This window comes from Cinclus cinclus, chromosome 14, assembly GCF_963662255.1.
Source record: "Cinclus cinclus chromosome 14, bCinCin1.1, whole genome shotgun sequence".
NCBI classification, from domain to species: Eukaryota; Metazoa; Chordata; class Aves; order Passeriformes; family Cinclidae; genus Cinclus; species Cinclus cinclus.
Window position 1 is genome coordinate 15,063,920 of NC_085059.1, and position 17,936 is coordinate 15,081,855.

The 17,936-nt window shown below is 56.4% G+C and overlaps 2 protein-coding genes across 2 annotated transcripts; one reads left to right on the forward strand and one right to left on the reverse strand.

The window, feature by feature from the left end:
• The first annotated feature begins 1,855 nt into the window (after positions 1-1,855).
• On the forward strand, positions 1,856-8,002 carry LOC134049493 (cationic amino acid transporter 2-like). The gene is made up of 12 exons (XM_062501975.1): positions 1,856-1,864; positions 3,007-3,379; positions 3,484-3,639; positions 3,894-4,062; positions 4,311-4,447; positions 4,819-5,041; positions 5,483-5,619; positions 5,977-6,079; positions 6,211-6,353; positions 6,702-6,868; positions 7,429-7,537; positions 7,795-8,002. Exons 1-12 carry the CDS (start codon positions 1,856-1,858, stop codon positions 7,968-7,970), a joined length of 1,902 nt encoding a protein of 633 aa, XP_062357959.1. The 3' UTR covers positions 7,971-8,002.
• Positions 8,003-9,976: 1,974 nt separating this feature from the next.
• On the reverse strand, positions 9,977-17,936 carry CCDC69 (coiled-coil domain containing 69). Its single transcript, XM_062502335.1, has 9 exons — positions 17,496-17,936; positions 12,417-12,486; positions 11,832-11,992; positions 11,559-11,634; positions 11,303-11,376; positions 10,968-11,069; positions 10,637-10,756; positions 10,305-10,402; positions 9,977-10,145 (listed from the first exon to the last, which is right to left on the reverse strand). The coding sequence occupies exons 1-9, from the start codon at positions 17,541-17,543 to the stop codon at positions 9,977-9,979; spliced, it is 918 nt and encodes a 305-aa protein (XP_062358319.1). The 5' UTR covers positions 17,544-17,936.

The following is a 17,936-nucleotide window of genomic DNA, read 5'->3' on the forward strand; positions in this document are numbered from 1 at the left end:
TTCTGCCCAGTCTTCTCTTCCCATGCTGCACACACGGATGAGATGCAGGCTGAGTCTCTCCAGGATGCTCCTGGCGGGCTGTACCGTTGCCTGCAGTGCCCTGAGGCCGTTTCCTTCCCTGCCTCACCCAGGTTTAACCCAGGTCCTTCTTTACCACCACCCTTTGCCCAGCCAGCACAGAGGCCACAGCAGAGCTGGGAGTGCTGGTAGAGCTTCCCAGGAGCCACAGGCAGTGGTGTCTGACACTAGCTAGAGCAGAAAAAAACCATGTACCCCTGGAGATGCTGAAGGCTGTTGGTGTGTAACCTTTCAGGCAACCCAGCCCTGGTAGCACCCACTGGCTTGAGCATCTCTCTGGGGCTACAAGGCAGCTGAGCTGCTCAGCCCTGCCTGTCCTGGATGGGAATGATGTACTGGATGGCTGGCATGCAGCCATAGGGCTGTGCTCCCCTGGAGGAACCTGGCAGGGTGAGACCCTCACAGCCTCCTAGGGAGCAGCATGGCTGCTCCCTCCTGCCCTGTTTTGCCCTCAGGGCAATGTTCCCTTGGGCTGGCATTGGTATCTGGAGACCTCACTCATGTGAGATGGCGTGGGTGACAAGCATGGCTTTGTTCAGCCTGTGCTGCAGTGTGGGACAACAGCCCTGCTCCCACTGGCTGTGCCATGGTGTGCTGAGCCCCCCTGTCCCAGAGGTGCTCGCAGTGCCCAGCAGCTCACAGAGTCTCTAGATATGGGGCTGGCCCATAGAGCCAAGACAAGGCAGCCTTGTGGTTAGAATGCACCTCTGTGCTTTAGATGCTCTATATTCTTCCTTGCTTTACTCCTGGATGGCTCCTGCTCCTTTCTTCTGCTCCTTGCAAGCTGAAAGCCAGAGGATGGGCTGAGCCACAGCCTGAGTGATTTTTGTCTCAAAATACTGCAAGCAGACTCAGTCTGAGCGCTACTTATGATAAAATCAAAGTTAGCTCTTCATGCCAAAACACCTCTCCCAACCTCTTCTCAGAGCCCAGACTTGGTCCTCTTCTCCCAAGATGCTGATGACCAGCTAGGTCACCCCATCACTTCCTCCATGGCCCCTCCTTGCCAGGAGCAGCTGTGCAGAACAGCCAAGCTGGTGCCCAAGGACACTCATGTGCCTTACTGGCCCCAAAGAGCATCACCTGGGACTCCCATGCACACAGCCCTGTGCCTTATTTAAGCCTAGCCCTGGACTTACCCCTGCCCCTGCTTGCACTCTGCTGCTCAGCCCCTGTGAGCTGCACCCCAGGAATGCCCAGATACCAGGGAAGTGCAAGCAGCCTCAGGATTTTGCTTCAGGCAGTTGCAGATGGACATGCTGCTACAAACATCCCATGGAGCCAGGTCTGTGCTCCTCTGCCTTGCTGCTGCAGTCCATTTAGGACTCATCATCTCCCTCTCTGTTCCCCAGGGGCAGCTGGGGTCAGTCATAGCTGTAGGTGCATACACCCCTAAACCCCAACCCAGCCTTGTTACTGCTCATCTCTGCCTGAATTTCCTCCAAAACCAGCTCCATAGACTGAGATGTTTGTCCTGGCGCGAGGAGCAGGGACAGAGGGAAACGGTTCCCCCTTCCACCTGCCCGGGGAGCTTGGAAAAGTGAGTTAAATTCCCTCAATAATGCCTCTGAGCCTATTAGCATTGCAGGCTGTGTGTATGATTTGGAAGGCGTTGTGGGAAAAATATTTCTGCATAGATTTCCCATTGTGTAGCCTGGAGCGGTGGTCAGCGGGGGAAGGGCCAGAGTGCTCCCAAAAGGGATTTAAGGGGAGAGTGAGCGTAAGGGGGGCTTGCCTGGTGCTCGTCGTCCCCACCAGCTCACCGTGGGAGCAAAGGATGGCTGGGGTGAGTAATTTATTTGCAGGAGAAGGGAAAATCACCGGGGCGAGGTGCCCTGGGCGGGACTGGGGCTGTGCAGCGGGTGGGTGTTGCTGGGGGGTGGGAGGGCAGCGGCTCCTCACCCCCAGGGCACAGCATTTGTCCTGGAGTTTGGAGCTCCCTGTTGCACCAGGGAGGACACCTCATCCTGTGGGTCTGGGTGCTGGGCAGGGTTGTCCCTGTCCCCTCCAGTGACACACCACAGCAGGGACCATATGTCCCCTGTGCCACAGGGATGTGCCACTGCACAGGGTTTCCAGCCAGCTCCTGTACATGTAAGTAGCAGATTATGGCATTTGGAGTGTGTGGCATGGCTTTTGCTTTGCTGTGGGGTAACCTGGAGGTCCTGGCAGCGCTATGGAATGTGAAGGCAGGTTCTCCATCCTGGAGTCCTGGATGGGGGAAGGCACACAAATCCCAGGCATGCCATACCAAGCACACCTTCCCCCAAGCACAGATGTCACACAGTTCAGGGTTTCTGCCAGGCTGATATCCCCACTGGTGCCTCCAGCAAACCAAAGCATTACTGCACAGGCAGATGGCTCAGGGGATCCAGTCTCCACCTGGGCTGGGTCATTGACCCACCATTACAAGTGCTGTGAGAGCATCTCCAGCTGAACAGGTGGGTCCTACCTGGTGCATTCAAGTCTATTTCCAGGAGCAAAGCATCTCCCATCCTTCCTTCTCTGGCATGGACTCTGTATTTCAAATAGGTTCAGTGTCAAACCTCAGATAATCCTGGCTGTGTGTCCCTGCTGGGTGGCTGCTAGAGCAGCAGGACTTCCTAAGCTGGCAGGGGGACAAACACATGTCCTTGTCCCCTCTCACAAATTGGACATAGCCAAACAAATCCCAGTCTTGCATAGCTCCACTTGTCACTGGGGATGAGAGAACAGCACAGCTGTTTTAGCCCCATCTTGCTCCAAAATGGGATGTTTTTCTGGCAGAGACAGAGAACAGGCAGCACCCAGCAAGTCCAGGAGCACAGTGTGATGGTGGCATCTGCAAGCAAAGCAGTGAGGCTGGGTTTGAGGATGTGTCACATCCCCAGGGTGGTCAGTGCCTGTGGGGCAGCAGTGTCCTCATGGCTGCTGCTTTCCTCTCCACAGATGCCATGCTGGGGCCATCTATATTCTGTTCCAAAGCTGCTGTTCCGCAGAAAACAAATCCCAGCCAGCTCAGAGGGCTGCAGCCTCCGCCGCTGCCTCTCCACCGTGGATCTGGTCACCTTGGGAGTGGGCAGCACGCTGGGGGCTGGTGTCTACGTTCTGGCAGGGGAGGTAGCCAAGACCAGCTCTGGCCCGAGCATCGTCCTTTCTTTCCTGATTGCAGCTGTGGTGTCTGCCCTGGCAGGGCTGTGCTACGCCGAGTTTGGGGCCCGTGTTCCCCTGGCTGGCTCTGCCTACCTCTACAGCTACGTGACAGTGGGCGAGCTCTGGGCCTTCCTTGCTGGGTGGAACCTGCTTCTCTCCTATGTCATCGGTATAAGGCCCTCTTGATCCCTCCCACCACTGTGTTGGTGACTTTGCTGGGTGTTCTTTGAGACCTCCCAGGACCACCAGAACACAGCCATCACCTCTCCCCAGGTACTGCCAGTGTTGCCCGGGCCTGGAGTGCTACCTTTGACCAGCTCCTCGGCAAGAAAATGGGGAAGTTTTTGGGTGCTCATGCAGCCATGAGCTCTGTGGGGCTGGCAGAGCACCCAGATGTCTTTGCTGCTGGCCTTGTGCTCCTGCTGGCAGGTAGGATGCCTCCCCCTGTGCCACCCTCCATCGGGTATGATGAGCTCCTCACCCCACCGTGGGCTCTTCAGGATGGTGCTGACCCTCTGAGGCTTTGCATTTCCCTGAGCAAAGAATGGGGAATAGAAAGGGGATCTAGGGAAATCTGCAGGTTGTCCTCAATTTACCACTGGCCCCCTTTTCCATCCTCCCCAGTGATGTCTACCCTGGTGTCATTCAGGGGGCTCATCCAGTTTTGATTTTTTATTCTCCAGGGCTTCTTTCCTTTGGAGTGAAGGAATCCATCATGGTAAACAAAGCCTTCACAGCTCTCAACGTGCTTGTCCTGATCTTTGTCACAGTGAGTGGCTTCATCAAAGGTGACATGAGCAACTGGAAGCTCAGGGAGGACGACCTGCCACAGGCAGCTGCCCATGAGGCTGGGTATGAGGGGCTTCCACTCCCTGTGCTGCCTTCAGGGTGGGGTGGGGAGTCAACCCCCAGTGCTTTATCCCAAGAGATACCACTTTCTCAGTTTCTCCCTGTTGGCAATGTGTCAGAGAGACAAAGTCCTAAGCCCTGCTGGGTTGATGCTGTGGGTTGAGGGGATTGGATGGAATGTTCAGCTTGACTGCATCCTGGGATCCCATTGCACTGTCCCCCCTGCACTGCCTGATTCTTCCTCCTTCCAGGAACCAGTTCATGGCTGAAAACATGACCAGTGCCTTTGGGATGGGAGGCTTCATGCCCTATGGTTTCACTGGGACCTTGGCTGGAGCCTCTACCTGTTTCTATGCCTTTGTTGGATTTGACTGCATTGCTACAACAGGTAAGGTGGAGGTGAAGAGTCCCACAGCTCCAGGAGCTGGTGTAAGGCTGGGAAATGTGCTCATTTCCCAGCTCTGTGCTGCAGTCACTCTCTCATGAGAGAGTGGCTAAGAGACAATATGGAATGACCATTTCTAAGAGAAATGACCATTTCTAAGAGACCATGTGGAATGTCTGGGCTAATCCTGAAGCAGAGACATTCTCTATCCCAGTATCTCTGGGGCTCATAACATCCAGTGATCCTTGCTAGAGGGTCTGTGTGTCCTCTTTTGGGGGGATGTAGGATCTGCTCTCCAGATCTGAGCTGTGCCCTTAGCATGCCATGCACATTAAATAAGCATCTGTTCCTACAACTGAGCTTGTTGTCCCCAGGGGAAGAAGTGAGGGACCCACGGAGATCCATCCCCATGGGCATCATTCTCTCCCTCCTCATCTGCTTCCTGGCCTACTTTGGGGTGTCTGCTGCGCTCACCCTGATGATGCCCTACTATCTCCTCGACACCATGAGCCCACTGCCAGTGGCTTTTGAGTACATTGGCTGGAGCAGTGCAAAGTACGCCGTGGCTGTGGGGTCACTGTGTGCCCTGACCACCAGGTGAGCAGTGTCCTCTGATGGCAGTTCTGTGGTTCAGAGCAAGGTACTGGAGCTGTAACACATCCAGGAGATATCCCCAACCCCTTCCTGATGAATTCCTCCTTGCCTTTCCTCCTTGGCCAAAATCCCTTCCACACAAACCTTGGTGTTCCCACCCTGGCCCTTCCCAATCAGGGAGAGCAGCCAAACCCGTTGGCATGACACTGAAGGAAGTGGTCAGGTAACACTGTCCTTAAGAGAGGGCTCTGGTGTTCTAGCATGCACAGGTGACTGCACACATCTCTTCCCTGACACCATCCCTCATCTGATGGTGAGGAAGGTCATGACCTTGTTAGGTGATCCTGAGAAGATTATGTGCTATACAGATGAATGGGAGCTCCCTTGGAGGGGCAAAAGGAAGGATGGATTGTTCTCCCCCATCTCCTCCCCTCTCTCATGCAGCCTCCTGGGCTCCATGTTCCCCATGCCACGGATCTTGTATGCAATGGCTCGAGATGGGCTCCTCTTCAAACCTCTGACCAAAGTTAGTCGCCGTCAGTGCCCAGTGGTGGCAACTCTGGTGTCTGGGGGAGTGGCAGGTGGGTGAGTGCTTGGGCTACCTTAGCTGTGAACAGGGCTTGGTGGGTGTCCTCCTTCCCTCTAGCTGGAGTGCAGCTGTTTGAGCAGTGTTTCTTCACACAGAGACAGATCTCCTCATGGTAGGTGAGGACCATTTGGCCTCCATGGTGTCCAGTCACTGGTTCAGCCTCTCTGCACTGCCAGGCAGGATGTGACAGGATGCTTTGTACAAGTGACCAAAGCACCACCAGTTCATGAAGGTTCTTTTGCAGTGGGTGTCAGGGGGACATCGGGAGGTCAGGAAAGTATGACTGAGGGTGGGCACAGCAGCACTGCCAGCCCTGCTCGGAGGCTGAAAGGGCTTCCCTTCCCCACAGCTCTCCTGGCCCTTCTCTTTGACCTGAAGGCCCTGGTTGACACCATGTCCATTGGCACACTGCTGGCCTACTCGATGGTGGCTGGCTGTGTGCTGCTGCTCAGGTGAGACTGCTGGGGACAGGGGACAAGGCTTACCCAGCTTCTGATGTGGGACACACCTGGGACAAGGCTCTGGCCTGGGTGCATTGCAGGTGCAGGTTTATGTGCACTGACATCCAATGTCTGCTCCTCAGGTATCGGCCTGAACCCAGCCCTTGGGACACTGCTGTGGAGAAGGTCCCAGCTATGCAGCTTTGGTGGGACCACCTGGTCCAGCCACCCCCCCATCCCACCCCTCCCTCCTCTTCTGTGGTGGTCTGGGCTCTGACAGCTGGAGGTATGTTTGGGAATGATAGATGGGATCTCCAGGGAGCTGGTGATGGGGGACATCTCTGCTGTAGCAAGGGCTGGCAGGTTCCTGCTCAGTGAAAACCACCCAATGGCAGATGCAGGGGCTCCCTGGGTCCTTCCTGCCCTCATCCCACTGCCACACAGCTGGCTGCCCCAATGGGACTTCAGGAAGCCTCCCACTTCCTCTGCTTCCCAGGCTGGAGAGAAAAGCTAAACCCACCATGAGAAGACACCAAGCTGTGCCCCCTGGTTGTCATTTGTCCCACCATGGCAGCCTGGGAGAGGGATGGGCCCAGTCCAGGGAAGCTTCCCTGACACTGTGGTCCCTTTGCAGCCCTCCTGGCCTGTGCCCTGAGCTGGGTGAGCACTGCTGGGCTGCCCTGTCTGTGGGTTGGGGGTGCCTGGTGCATCACAGCTCTGGCTCTGCTTCTCCTGGGGATCCTGGCAGCAGCTCTTCTCATCTGGAGGCAGCCTCAGAGCCAGGACAAAGCATCCTTCATGGTGAGCACCCAGCCCAACCCTTGGGATGTACACAGGCAGAAGGACCTGGGGCACAGAGAGCAGGAAAGTGGTGCAGCCCTGTGGGGAAAGAGTGCCATTTGGGGGTTCCTTCAGCTTTACGTCAGGCACATCTTTGCTGCATCCACATTAATAGGTGCTGCTGGAGGCAGCATGTAGCTGATGGGGTTTTCCCTAGGGACCATGAGGGTTATTTCCCCCCATGACCTGAGGACTCACAAGGCATCTCCCATTTGAGCCCTGTGCCTGCTGGGGAATCAAAGCTGCTTTTGAGTAAAGAGATACCTGGCCTTAACACCTTGGCTTACTTTTTTGAGTGCTTTGCTGCCTCTCATCTCAAATCCTGCAGTACCTCCTGCCCCAGTGCAGCACCTATCAACCACAACATCCTCCACAAGCATCCCTCTCCAGCACAGGCTGCAGTCCCAGCTTTGATCTCTGAGCCTTACAGCCAGGCTGGGCCTCCCCTTACATGTGGGCAACTATCCAAAGCAGCAAAGAGCTGAATTTAGCTGTGGAATTTACCCTTGTGCTCCCTGCAGGTTCCCTGCCTACCCTTCCTGCCTCTCCTCAGCATCTCCATCAACACTGTGCTGATGGCCCGGCTCAGTGTGGCCGCCTGGCTGCGGTACCTGCTCTGGATGGCTGTGGGTAAGCACGGCCACTCACGAGGTCCCAGAGCTGGCACCAGCCCCTCTGGCTGGAGCTCTGGTGGTGTGAGAGCCCGTGGCACTATTGCTGCTCTGAACGGTGGTGGGGAGGCAGGAGATGCTGACCTTTGATGTCCAGCGGTGGCAGGAGCACCGTGTCCTCCTGATATGTGGCCCAAAGGAAGGGGCAAACACTTGGTGGGTGGGAGGGGAAGGAAGAGAAACAGTCCATACACACTCTATTCTGCCCTTTTACAGGCTTCCTCATTTACTTTGGCTATGGGATCTGGCACAGCTCTGAGAGACACTGGCTCAAAGGAACAGGTGCCCAGGAGGTGCTGGGAAGCAGAGCCAGGGAGGTGGCCCTGGAGCCCCGTGGGACTGCCCTATGCCCATCTGCTCCAGAGCAATTAGAAGGGATGGCTAGCTCCTGAGTGCCTGAAAAGAAATCCCTTTGGGCTGTGGGTCCTGTCCCACAGAGGGGACCAGCCCTGTCAGAGCTGCAGGAGCCGTTTCCCCGAGTCTGGCAAACCTCCCTGAGCAACATAAATCCTTGCAGCGAGCCCCTGCAGAAGGAGTTCTGTTTCAAGAGGATAAAGCACACAAGTATTTTTGCTGCTGTTACTGGACTGTGGTTTGAATTTTTTTTCCTGAAGCCTCCCAGAGGTCCTCTTGTCCTTGCCCACCCTGCTCCCTCAGCTGCTCACAACGGGGTGGAGGCTTCTCCTGCTGCCCTAACCCTCCATTTTGCCTGGGCACCCAGCCTGAGCTAACCTATCATTCCCCCCATGACTGCTAAGGTACTGCCTGGTCCAGGCTTCTCCTCCTTTACAGTATGCAAGTCTTTTTCTGCACTCATTTATTCTTCCTCCTCAGTTCCCAGTGTCCCCTTTCCCAGAGTCGGGCACATTCTTCCAAGTCCTACGCAGGATCTGTCTTTGGAGCACTGGGACATGGTACCAGGTGTCCAGAGCAAGATCCCAGACTGCACCAGACTCATATCCCTTTGTCCAGAAATCCTGATCCCTTCAGCCATAACCAGGCAGGATTTGCTGGGCCATCCCCTGCTCTGGTGCTACAGCACCTGGGGGAGGCACAGATGATGTGTGGAACAGAGGGTGCCCTGTGGGAACATGGTTCTGACACAACAGATTCCCCCATTTCCCCCTTTGGCCAACCCATGGAGGTGCGTGGGTAAGAGCTGGACCCCACATCCACGCTGCCTTCCTGGCTGCCCATTCAGCTGCTCTATTCCTGATAAGGGTCAGCACAAAGGACGGAAGTGGCTGTTGCAATGGCCCTGATGCTGGGAGGGTCCAGGTCTGCCCTGAGCTGGGAGCCCATTGAAATGAAGGAAAGGAGGGAAGGAGCAGGAGAATGGAGATTGGCCTTAAGGGCCTCATCTGGAGCTTCCTTGTTGAGTCTTTGTGGTGCCAGCTCCTACCCTTTCCCTTCTTCCCCCTCTGTGGGGTATGGAGCACACAGCCCCACTCTGAGACGCTCCTGTACCAGTCACCCAAACCACTGACATGGGATTCCTGAGGCTGCTGCTTCTTACAGTTTGGTAATCATTACAGTCAGCAGCATGTTGGCTGGTGCACACTCACTCACACACACACACACACACACACACACACACCCACCACACTCGTGCACCCAGGGGAAAGTGCATGTGTGCATCCAGCCCTGACCCACAGCCATGCTGGCAGCATCTTCCCTGATGAGGATGCATTGGCTTGAGCAGAGGGATGTGACCTGCCAAAGCCTGATATCTCCTGGGAGGATGCTCTGCTCTCTGAATATGCAGCTCCAGCTTCTGTCCAGCTTTGGGGGATCAGATGGGACTAGTGGTGATGCAGATGGGCAGCAGGGACAAGTAGGGCTTGGGGTCTTTGTGGCAGTAAACTGGGACATGCCTGAGCTACAGGAGCACTACCTGGGAGACATTTGCTGAAGGTGGAGGAGGTGATGGGAATAGGAGGGCATGGGTGGGAGCCCTGCCTGGTGAGGTTAACACCATGTCCCCAGTGCCCTCCTCATCTTCCTGGTGCTTGTTCCCATCCTGTCCTAGTGACCTCCTCATCATCCTCACATGCCGGGGCACCACTGGTGCTGTTTATACTCAGAGCCAAGTGCTGGGTCAGATCTGGCCCAAGGCAAATCTGCGTGTCCTGGCTGACCCCTTTCACCCCCAGACAGCCCCTCACCAGAGGAAGGGGTGCAGGGACTGCATGGGTGGGGAAGCCAGAGTCCCTCTGCTGCCCCACACGGGCTGGGGCAATGCAGGTGTAAGCGAAACGTTCCATCACACTGGTCCATGAGGCGCGCCGAGGGCTCGGCCAGCCCGGAGCCCTGCCCCGACCAGGGGGCACTTGTGAGAGCAGCCCTGGGCTCACAGGGCTGCAGGAAAGCCCCGGCAGTCCCCCCGCAGCTGGCGGTGCTACGTGGCGATGAGGGGCACCTCGCCGGCAGCCATGGGGAACGGGGTGCCGTCCCCCGTGTTGAGCACACGGTACAGCAGCTCTTCCTTCTCCCGGCGAGCCTGATCCAGCAGCTGCGCTTCCTTCTCCAGCGCCCCGTGGGCGGCCTGGAGCTCCTCGGACAGCTGCCTGTGGGCAAAGGGCACAGGCTAAGCACTCGCGACCCCCTCTGCTCCCTGCAAAGCGCCCGGTGGCACCGCAGGCTGCGGGGTGTTCTGGCACTGCCACCTGTCCTGTCCCCCATCGGAGATGCCACCTGAGCACCAGCTGGGTGGGACCAGCACTTACCTCGCCATGACTAAGTGGTTCTGGGTGCGAACTTGCAGGTCCTCGTTCTCCTGCTGGAGAGTTTTCACCTTCTCCTCCAGCAGAAGGTTCCTCTCCTCCTGGAAGGGGGCATGAGGGTGAGGAGAGAGCTGGGAAGCACTTCTGAACCCCCTGCCTCCCCGTTTTAGGTGAAATGCTGGCCGGGTGGCATTGCTTCCCTATCCCCTCCCCATGCCAAGACAGGAAACGGGCTCCATCCACCTTTGCTCCAGCTGCAGTTTCTGGGCAGAATTTAGGTGGGTAGAGGAGCTGAAAAGAGGAAAGCCCACCTGTGAGCCCCCCTTTCAACCCACCACGGTCTCCAGGTGCAGCAGCTTCTTGTCCAGGCTGTGGATGTGCTCGTTCTTCATCTCGATGACGAAGTGCAGGCTCTCCAGCTCCTGCTCCCAGAAGGGGCTGGGGCTCCCGTGCTCCTGCAGGGCCATCACTCCTGTCCAAGGGACCTCAACACCTCCCCAGGCCAGGCTTTGCTCCCCCTTTCAGCTGTTCTGTGCTCCCTGCTGGTTCCAGCCCCACCCTGCCAGGGTCTATCAGAGCCACTCCCACCAGGGTCCCTCCCTTGCCTTTGGCAGGGGGCATAGCAGCACCCCAAAGCAGGTCCTCTCCCTGACACCCCCCCTGCACCTGGATGTGCTTCTTGTAGTCTGTTCTCAGCAGTGACTCTTCCACCCGCTTCATCCTCTCCTGGAAGGATTTCAGCTGGGAATTCAGTGCCTGAATTTTCTCCTAGGAGAGCCAGGGAAAAAGCAGAATGAGAGGTATCTGGGATTTCTTTCTCAGCCTGGGGACTTCTGGGCTGTGGTACTCAAACAACACCAGGGCTGGAGGAGCTGGCATGGTCCCTGAACATACCAGGAACTGAGATGGCCACTGAAGAATGTGGGGCACCATGGCAGAACCAGCAGATGGTCCTCAAGCCCTCCACAAGCCCCCCTCCCCTGGGATTTCTCTGCTGGTACCTGTAAGGCTGCTTCAGACCTGTGGTGGGACTCTGTCAGCAGCAGCTTCTCCTGCTCATGTGCTCCCTGGAGCTCTGTGGGAGAAGATGAGCTGAGTGCCACCAGGGTGGGGACATTGGGGCAACAGGCCCCACCTGAGCCCCACAGTGCTGGAGAGCAGGGAAGAGCATCCCCATGACTCGACAGGCAGCTAAAGGGACACTGGCAGTAGTGGGGAGAGGGGAGCTGCAGGGAGCCCTACTGCTCTGGCACGCACCTTGCAGGGTTTCTGTGTGCTCTCTCCTCAGGGCATCAAGCTGTTCCTTCAGCTCCAGCTCTTTTCCCTTTTCCACCTGGGAAGCAGTTGGATGAGAAATCCCAGTGTAAGGTATGCAGAGCTTCACTGATTTGGGCTTCCTCACCCTTTCTTAGACCTACCCTTCTCCCAAAAATGGGAGAGCCCAGCCCAACATGTGCCAGGAAGGACCTGGCTGGTGACACAGTCCATGCCCAGCTGCTCCCTCCAGCAGCACCAGCCCTTCCAGCTGACCTGGATCTCAGTGTCCTGGGAGATGCTCGCAGTGCCTGTCTGGCCGGCATCCCGCAGCCGCTCCTGCTCCTCCTCCTGGCCTTGGAGGAGTCTCGTACTGTCCGTCTGCTCCTCTGGCTGTGCTGCCTTCTCCCCATCCTCAGGAAGCAGGGAGGCATTGGCTGCAAGGCAAACACGGCTGAAACAGCACTGGCTGCCTCCTGTTTGGGCTGTTTGCCAGCTGTTTGGGCTGCCCGCACATCCTGGGCTGATGAACGTGCAAGTGCCATGGGCCAGGCTCAGCACTGCCCTCTTCCCACTGGAGAAATACCACCCTCTGTCTCACTGGTCCGAATTAGCACCAATTGGGATGGTGCTGGCTGGCTCAGAGAGGACACAGAGCTTGTCAGGCCTCCTGTTCTGGGGATGACCTGTCTGACTGAGAGGAGAGGATGCCTCTGTCTCTGGGATGCCCTGTTTGCCCTCCTGCACCAGCACGCACCTACAACATCCCCATCCTCCCTGGTGCCATGCTGGGGCCTGTCCACTGCTTCTGTAATATCACTCTGAGAAAGCAAAGCAGGGGAAAATGCATTTTTTTCTCACCATTCTCTGTCTTCAAGGCTGAGAGCTCCTGGGAAGCCGATCCTCTCTGCTGCTGGGCTTTTAGCTGTCTCTGGCAAAGAGAGAGGGGGCTGGAGCAGGGGGAAACAGAGTGGGGCATGTGGCTGCATGCAGAGAACACCCTGCACTGAGCCTGCATCATCTCTGCTAAAACACAGGTTTAAACACAGGTTTAGCAGTTAGCTAGAACACTGCTGATCAGGGAGCAGGAGTTCCTCCCTAGCCCCCTGCCCTCTCCCAGCCCTGAGCACCCATGGCTGTGCATGTACTGCCCAACAGGCAGCCTCAAGCTCATGCCAATTCCCTGTACCCCAGTTAGTTCACCATGTAGCATTCAGCTGGAAAACCTGGGGGATGATCACAACATCCCACTGACATGGTGCTGGTGCAAAATGGGCTCCAGCAACAAAACATTTGGTGGGGGAGAGCAGGCAGAACTTGGCAGGGCTCCAGCTTTGGCACTCCCTTGCCACCCTCCTCCTGTCCTGGGATGCTCAGGTCAGTCTGGTCCCTGGCACCTTCCAGCCCCCAAACACACGCCTCTGCCAGGCCCTTACACAGATGGGCTTTGACACAGCTGGAGCAGGAGTGAGAAATGAAAAATAACCATAAATCAGAGGCAATACAGCCCCTGTGCAGGGCTGGCAGCAGGCGAGAGCAGGCGGCAGCCAAGCAATGACCTCAGGAGTGCAGGAATGTGCTGCACAGCCCCACAGTCCTGCACGCTCCCACTGCTGCCACGGGGCTGAGATAACCCAGAGCTGGGAGCTGCCTCCAGCAACACAGCTCCGTGGGATGCCTTCCAGCCTTGCATGGGTTTAATTTAGTCACTTGGAGGAGAGAAAAAAAAAAGGAGTGGATATATTTTTATCAGTTGCTGAAAGATAGAAGCAAAGCTCACAGGCTTTCATGGCTCGGCCTCACTGGTGCACGGCAAATCTGGTCCCTGATGCCCATCACTGAACTGTGCTTCTGGGTAAGGCACAGATGCACGAGGGGTGAGACAATTCACCTGAAGACATCTTGCTGCTCTCCAGCCCCCGGCAGAGCTGCCCGTAAAAATGCCGATCCCTAAGGCAAGCCCTGCTGCCTGCGGGGAGCCGGGGACCTGCTGTGCTGGCCAAATACAGCTCGGATTAGGGAGCCTGGCTTGGGAAAAAAGCAAGGGAAAGCAAACAGACGTCCCTGTCTCCACCTCCCCTGCAACCCCCCTTCTGAAGCTGGAGGGAGGCGCAGTTCCAGAGAGCAGGAGAACTCCAAGCCTCTGGGAAGCCACGGCTTTATCTTCCCTTCTATGGCATGAGCAGCCGCAGCATTGAATGTGGCCCAGGCAAGGGAGCAAGGAGGCACCCGGCAGTCAGAGTTCACAGGGATTGTTCTCCTTGTCCATGCAGCTCACCCTAAACGTGTGGGATGCTCTGGGATACTGCTGAATCCTGGCACACCTGACTGCAAAGGGTCCCCAGGAATCCCTGCCTGTCTCCTGATACACCTCATGCCAGTGTGCATCTCCCTGGTAGTTAATGTACCCATGTCCTGCGATGGGTTTTGAAGTCAGAGGATGTGGAGCAAGGGGAGAGATGAATGACACAGTCAAGGTTCTGCAGTCCTGAGGGCATCACAGGAGTCCCAAAAGGACTCCTCCCCTAGCCCCACACCCCATATCCCCCTCTTTTTTTTCACCTAACAAAGCAAAGTCTGTGTAGGACGACTCTCCTGACACAGAGAGTGACACAGACCTCAAGGGTTTTGTATGATCTCAGCAGAGCTGAGAGCAGGGTGTTGTTACCACCTCCAGGAGGGACCCCAAACCAAACCACCTCTGCTGCATTTGTCCTGCTGAATGGCAAAAGTGATACCTAAGGACAGAGAGCCTGGGCTTCTGCCTAAGGACAGGGCTGTCCCCAGCACAGATCCAGGGAATCTTCACCTCTTCCCCCACACCCCAAATCCAGTGTGATGGGACTTCAGAGCACCTCAGCCTCTAAAGGAAGATGATTTGAGACATCTACACTGAACTCAGAAATAACTGAAGCAAGCAACAGGTTCACCAGCATCAACAGACAAATCCAAATACTTACCCTGAGGCTATGAGTGAGGCACCTTCCTACCTCTATGAGCAATTAAAATAGCATCTAGAACTAATTTTAGTCATAAGCACTCAATTGTCCTTCATCATAAAAGCTCCACCTCTGGGGTGAGCAGCAAAATTTGGCTGAAAGCTCTGAAATATGGAGGGACTTTCCACTGTCACTTCCAGAGAAGTTTTGTGGCACCCGAATCTCTGGTATCGCGTTTTAGAGAGCTGGAAAATCATCCTGGAATCCACTGTGTGGAAGGAGCAGGTTGGGAATTGCTCCAGCTGGAACAGCTTTGGCCAGGGGAAGAAGCAGCCTGATACATCCTGCAGGTGGGGGCCATCCACAGCGTAACTTATCCTGTAAGTTCTTGGAAACCTCTGCCAAAAATACCTTCCAGCTATGAAAAAGCCAAAAGTATCTACATTCTTAGAACCAAATATTTCTAATAGTCTGGAGCAGAACTGTTTATGGATGGATTAATAGGGATTTCCAACAGGACCTGAGTCATCTCCAAGGGTGCTGGGGCATGGAGTGCAGAGCAGCTAGCACAGTGTGGGCAGCTGAGGTGCCTGCAGCCTCTGCTTCAGCTCTTAGCGTGAGGTGGGGTTTTGGACTGTATTTTTCTTCCGTTTTTTCTGTTTTACAAGTACATTAAGCAATCCAACCATGCAACCTAGCAAAGGAAATCACAATTAGGCAGGAAATGAGCATTTAAATCCTGACTCCACTCCTAGGGTGGAGGTTTTGCTTTGTGGCTATGGAGAAGAGGGACAGGATTTGGTCCATGACTGTAACACCTCCCAGGACCTGGAACAGATGCTCAGTGCTTTCAGAGGAACGCTGGCACAGGTCAGTGGAACCTGTGTTTAACCCTGCTGTGGTCTTTCCTCCAGTGATGGTGATGGTTGTGTTAGTGTTAGGAGGCGATTATCACCTCTCCCGCAGTCAGATCTGTGCCGAAGACCAAAGACCGTAGGCAAACACTTCACACTGTTGACAGCCCAGAACTTTGCATTCTGACCCTTTCGGGACTCCTGGTTCTACGTACAGTTCCTAGCACTTCAAAATAAATTCACCCCAGCCCTGGAAGGCAGCCAAGCCTCAGCCCTGACCTTTTGGGAAAGCAACTCAGCCTCTCTCACGCCAGGAGTGTGGCCAAAACGCGAGAGGTGATCGTGAGTGGCCAAGCATGGGTGGATGGAGCTGAAGGGGAAGGAAACCTCTGGGACAGTGCCCGCAGCTCAGGGCTGGTTTATCTCTGTGCCTCTCTTATCACCCTGCTGCCTGCAGACTGGTGCCAGGGAAGGATGAGGCTGCCAAGGTGCCTCCCCCAGGGCACACAGTGGCTCCTGGTATGTCATCCACCCACCAGACCCAGCCCAGCACCAGCTCCTCAAGGTCACCTCAAACCTGGGACTGGCCTCAAAAGCCTCTGCAGCCCCCAGCCCCATTAGAGTCTCCAACCCCATGACCTGCACGTGGCTTCTGGCTGGGTTTTCCCCTGGGGTTTGAAGCCTCCCCTGACCCCAAGTAACCTCGAGGGACCAACTCTGTAAGTCCACCCATCAGCAGTAGGATGTGAAGGTCTCCCATCCTGTCTTTTGGCACTCTGGGCATAAGAACGTGGACAGGAATGGACTCATGCCTGACCTTAGGCCTTTTAGCCATAACAGGGATTTCAGGCACTACTTTCAGAATGACTTCCAGCCACAGCAGCAGGGCTGTTTTGTGGGTAATGACTGTTGGTGAGCAGTCACACAGGGCTGAGCAGAGGAGCTGGAGAGCAGGCAAGTGCAGGAAGGGAGGCGTTTGCAGGCAAATGACAAATTTCCGTGTTTCGGTAAATGTGCAGCTCTCAGCACCTGGGGTCTTGAAGTTGTTGTTTCTCCCTGTCCTATGCCTGTTCTTGAGAGCTCTCAGAGGCACAAACCAGCCCAGAAATATCTGATCTTATGACATAGCAAAGAGTGGTTTTTTTTCCATTAGGTGGAGAAATGACAAAGCCTGCAAGTGCTGTAAATAAAGGCACTTGTTGGCTGCAGGGCTGTGAACTCCATGCCTGCTCCCCCTGTACATCCAGCAGAGGGTTCTGTGGTCCCAGGTGGCTGGATTCTCACAGCTGGATCTGCAACGGGCCACCAGTGCCAGGGGCACAGCAGCACCACGGGACCTTTCTGCCTTCCTTCCTTGCCCTGCCACCCTCCAGCAATCACAACACCCAGTAAGCACAGCACATCCAACAGCAAAAACATCTCCCGAGGTCGATGGTGCAGCACTGGGGCAGCATAAGCACATCAAATAATAACAATAATAATGATAACAATCAGCAGATAATTTCAGACCTTGCCGAAGAGCTATTCAGTACAGAGCAACGTGCTGAGATCTGAGGGCACTCGGAGTGTTCCCCTACAGGAGTGGTGCCTTCAGCACAAGGGGACACAAACTTTGGGACGAGGGAGGATGCTGTGGGAGGCTGGCAGAGGTCTAGGTGGGGGAACCCATCCCTGTCTTCTATGGGACCAGCATTTCCAACAGGCATCATCATCCCAGATGCTGGACCCCGTTAATTATAGAATTCCCGTGATATCGGGGTGAGCCTGGAGGGGTGCAGGAGGGTGCAGCAGGATGCAGGACGGCGGGTGGCTGCCAGCTTTCATTGTCCCGGCTGCCACCTCCCCCACCACAATGCCGGTGGGGTCCCGGTGGGGACCCACGCAGCCGAGGACAGCCACACCGCCCGGCCCCACCGCTCCCCGGGCAGGGAGGAGACCACGCCGGGTACCCCCAACACCCCTCGTCCCCAGCAGTGCAAGTAGCACTCCCCACAAACATCCGCCCCACGCGAACCCCCAACTCCATCAAACCCCGACAACGTGAACACCCGGTCCCACGACAGCCCGACCCCACGGAGCACCGACCCCACGCGAACCCCGACCACGAGCGAAGCCCAGCCCAGCCCAAAAGCTTCCGCAGCCGCTACCTCGGCACCGACGGGGCAGCAGCGCAGGGCGCTGCCGGTGCAGCCCATGGAGCCCCGGCGGGACCCGCTCAGCCGCGGGGCGCGGGGCGCGGCATGGCCGGAGAGCGGCACCGGTCAGGGACGGGACGGGATGAGCCTCCCCAGCTGGCAGGCAGAAAAAAATAATTAAAAAAAAAAAAAGTAATAAAAAAGTCCGGCAGCTGCTGTCAGGCAGCGCCGGGAGAGGGTGCTCTGCACCCCCGAGCCGCGGGCAGGGCCCCCGGCCGCAGCCTGCCCGCCCCCGGGGCTGGCCCTGGGCCCCCTCCACCCCGGGGTGTCCCCGCCCTGGGCCGGGGTGCTTTGCGAATGCTCTGTCCCACGGGTCCCCTGCACTGAGGATGCTCCGTTGTGGGTGTAGGGTAAGGAGAGCAGGACCCGTGCAGTGGAGGTGTCCTCTCCTGA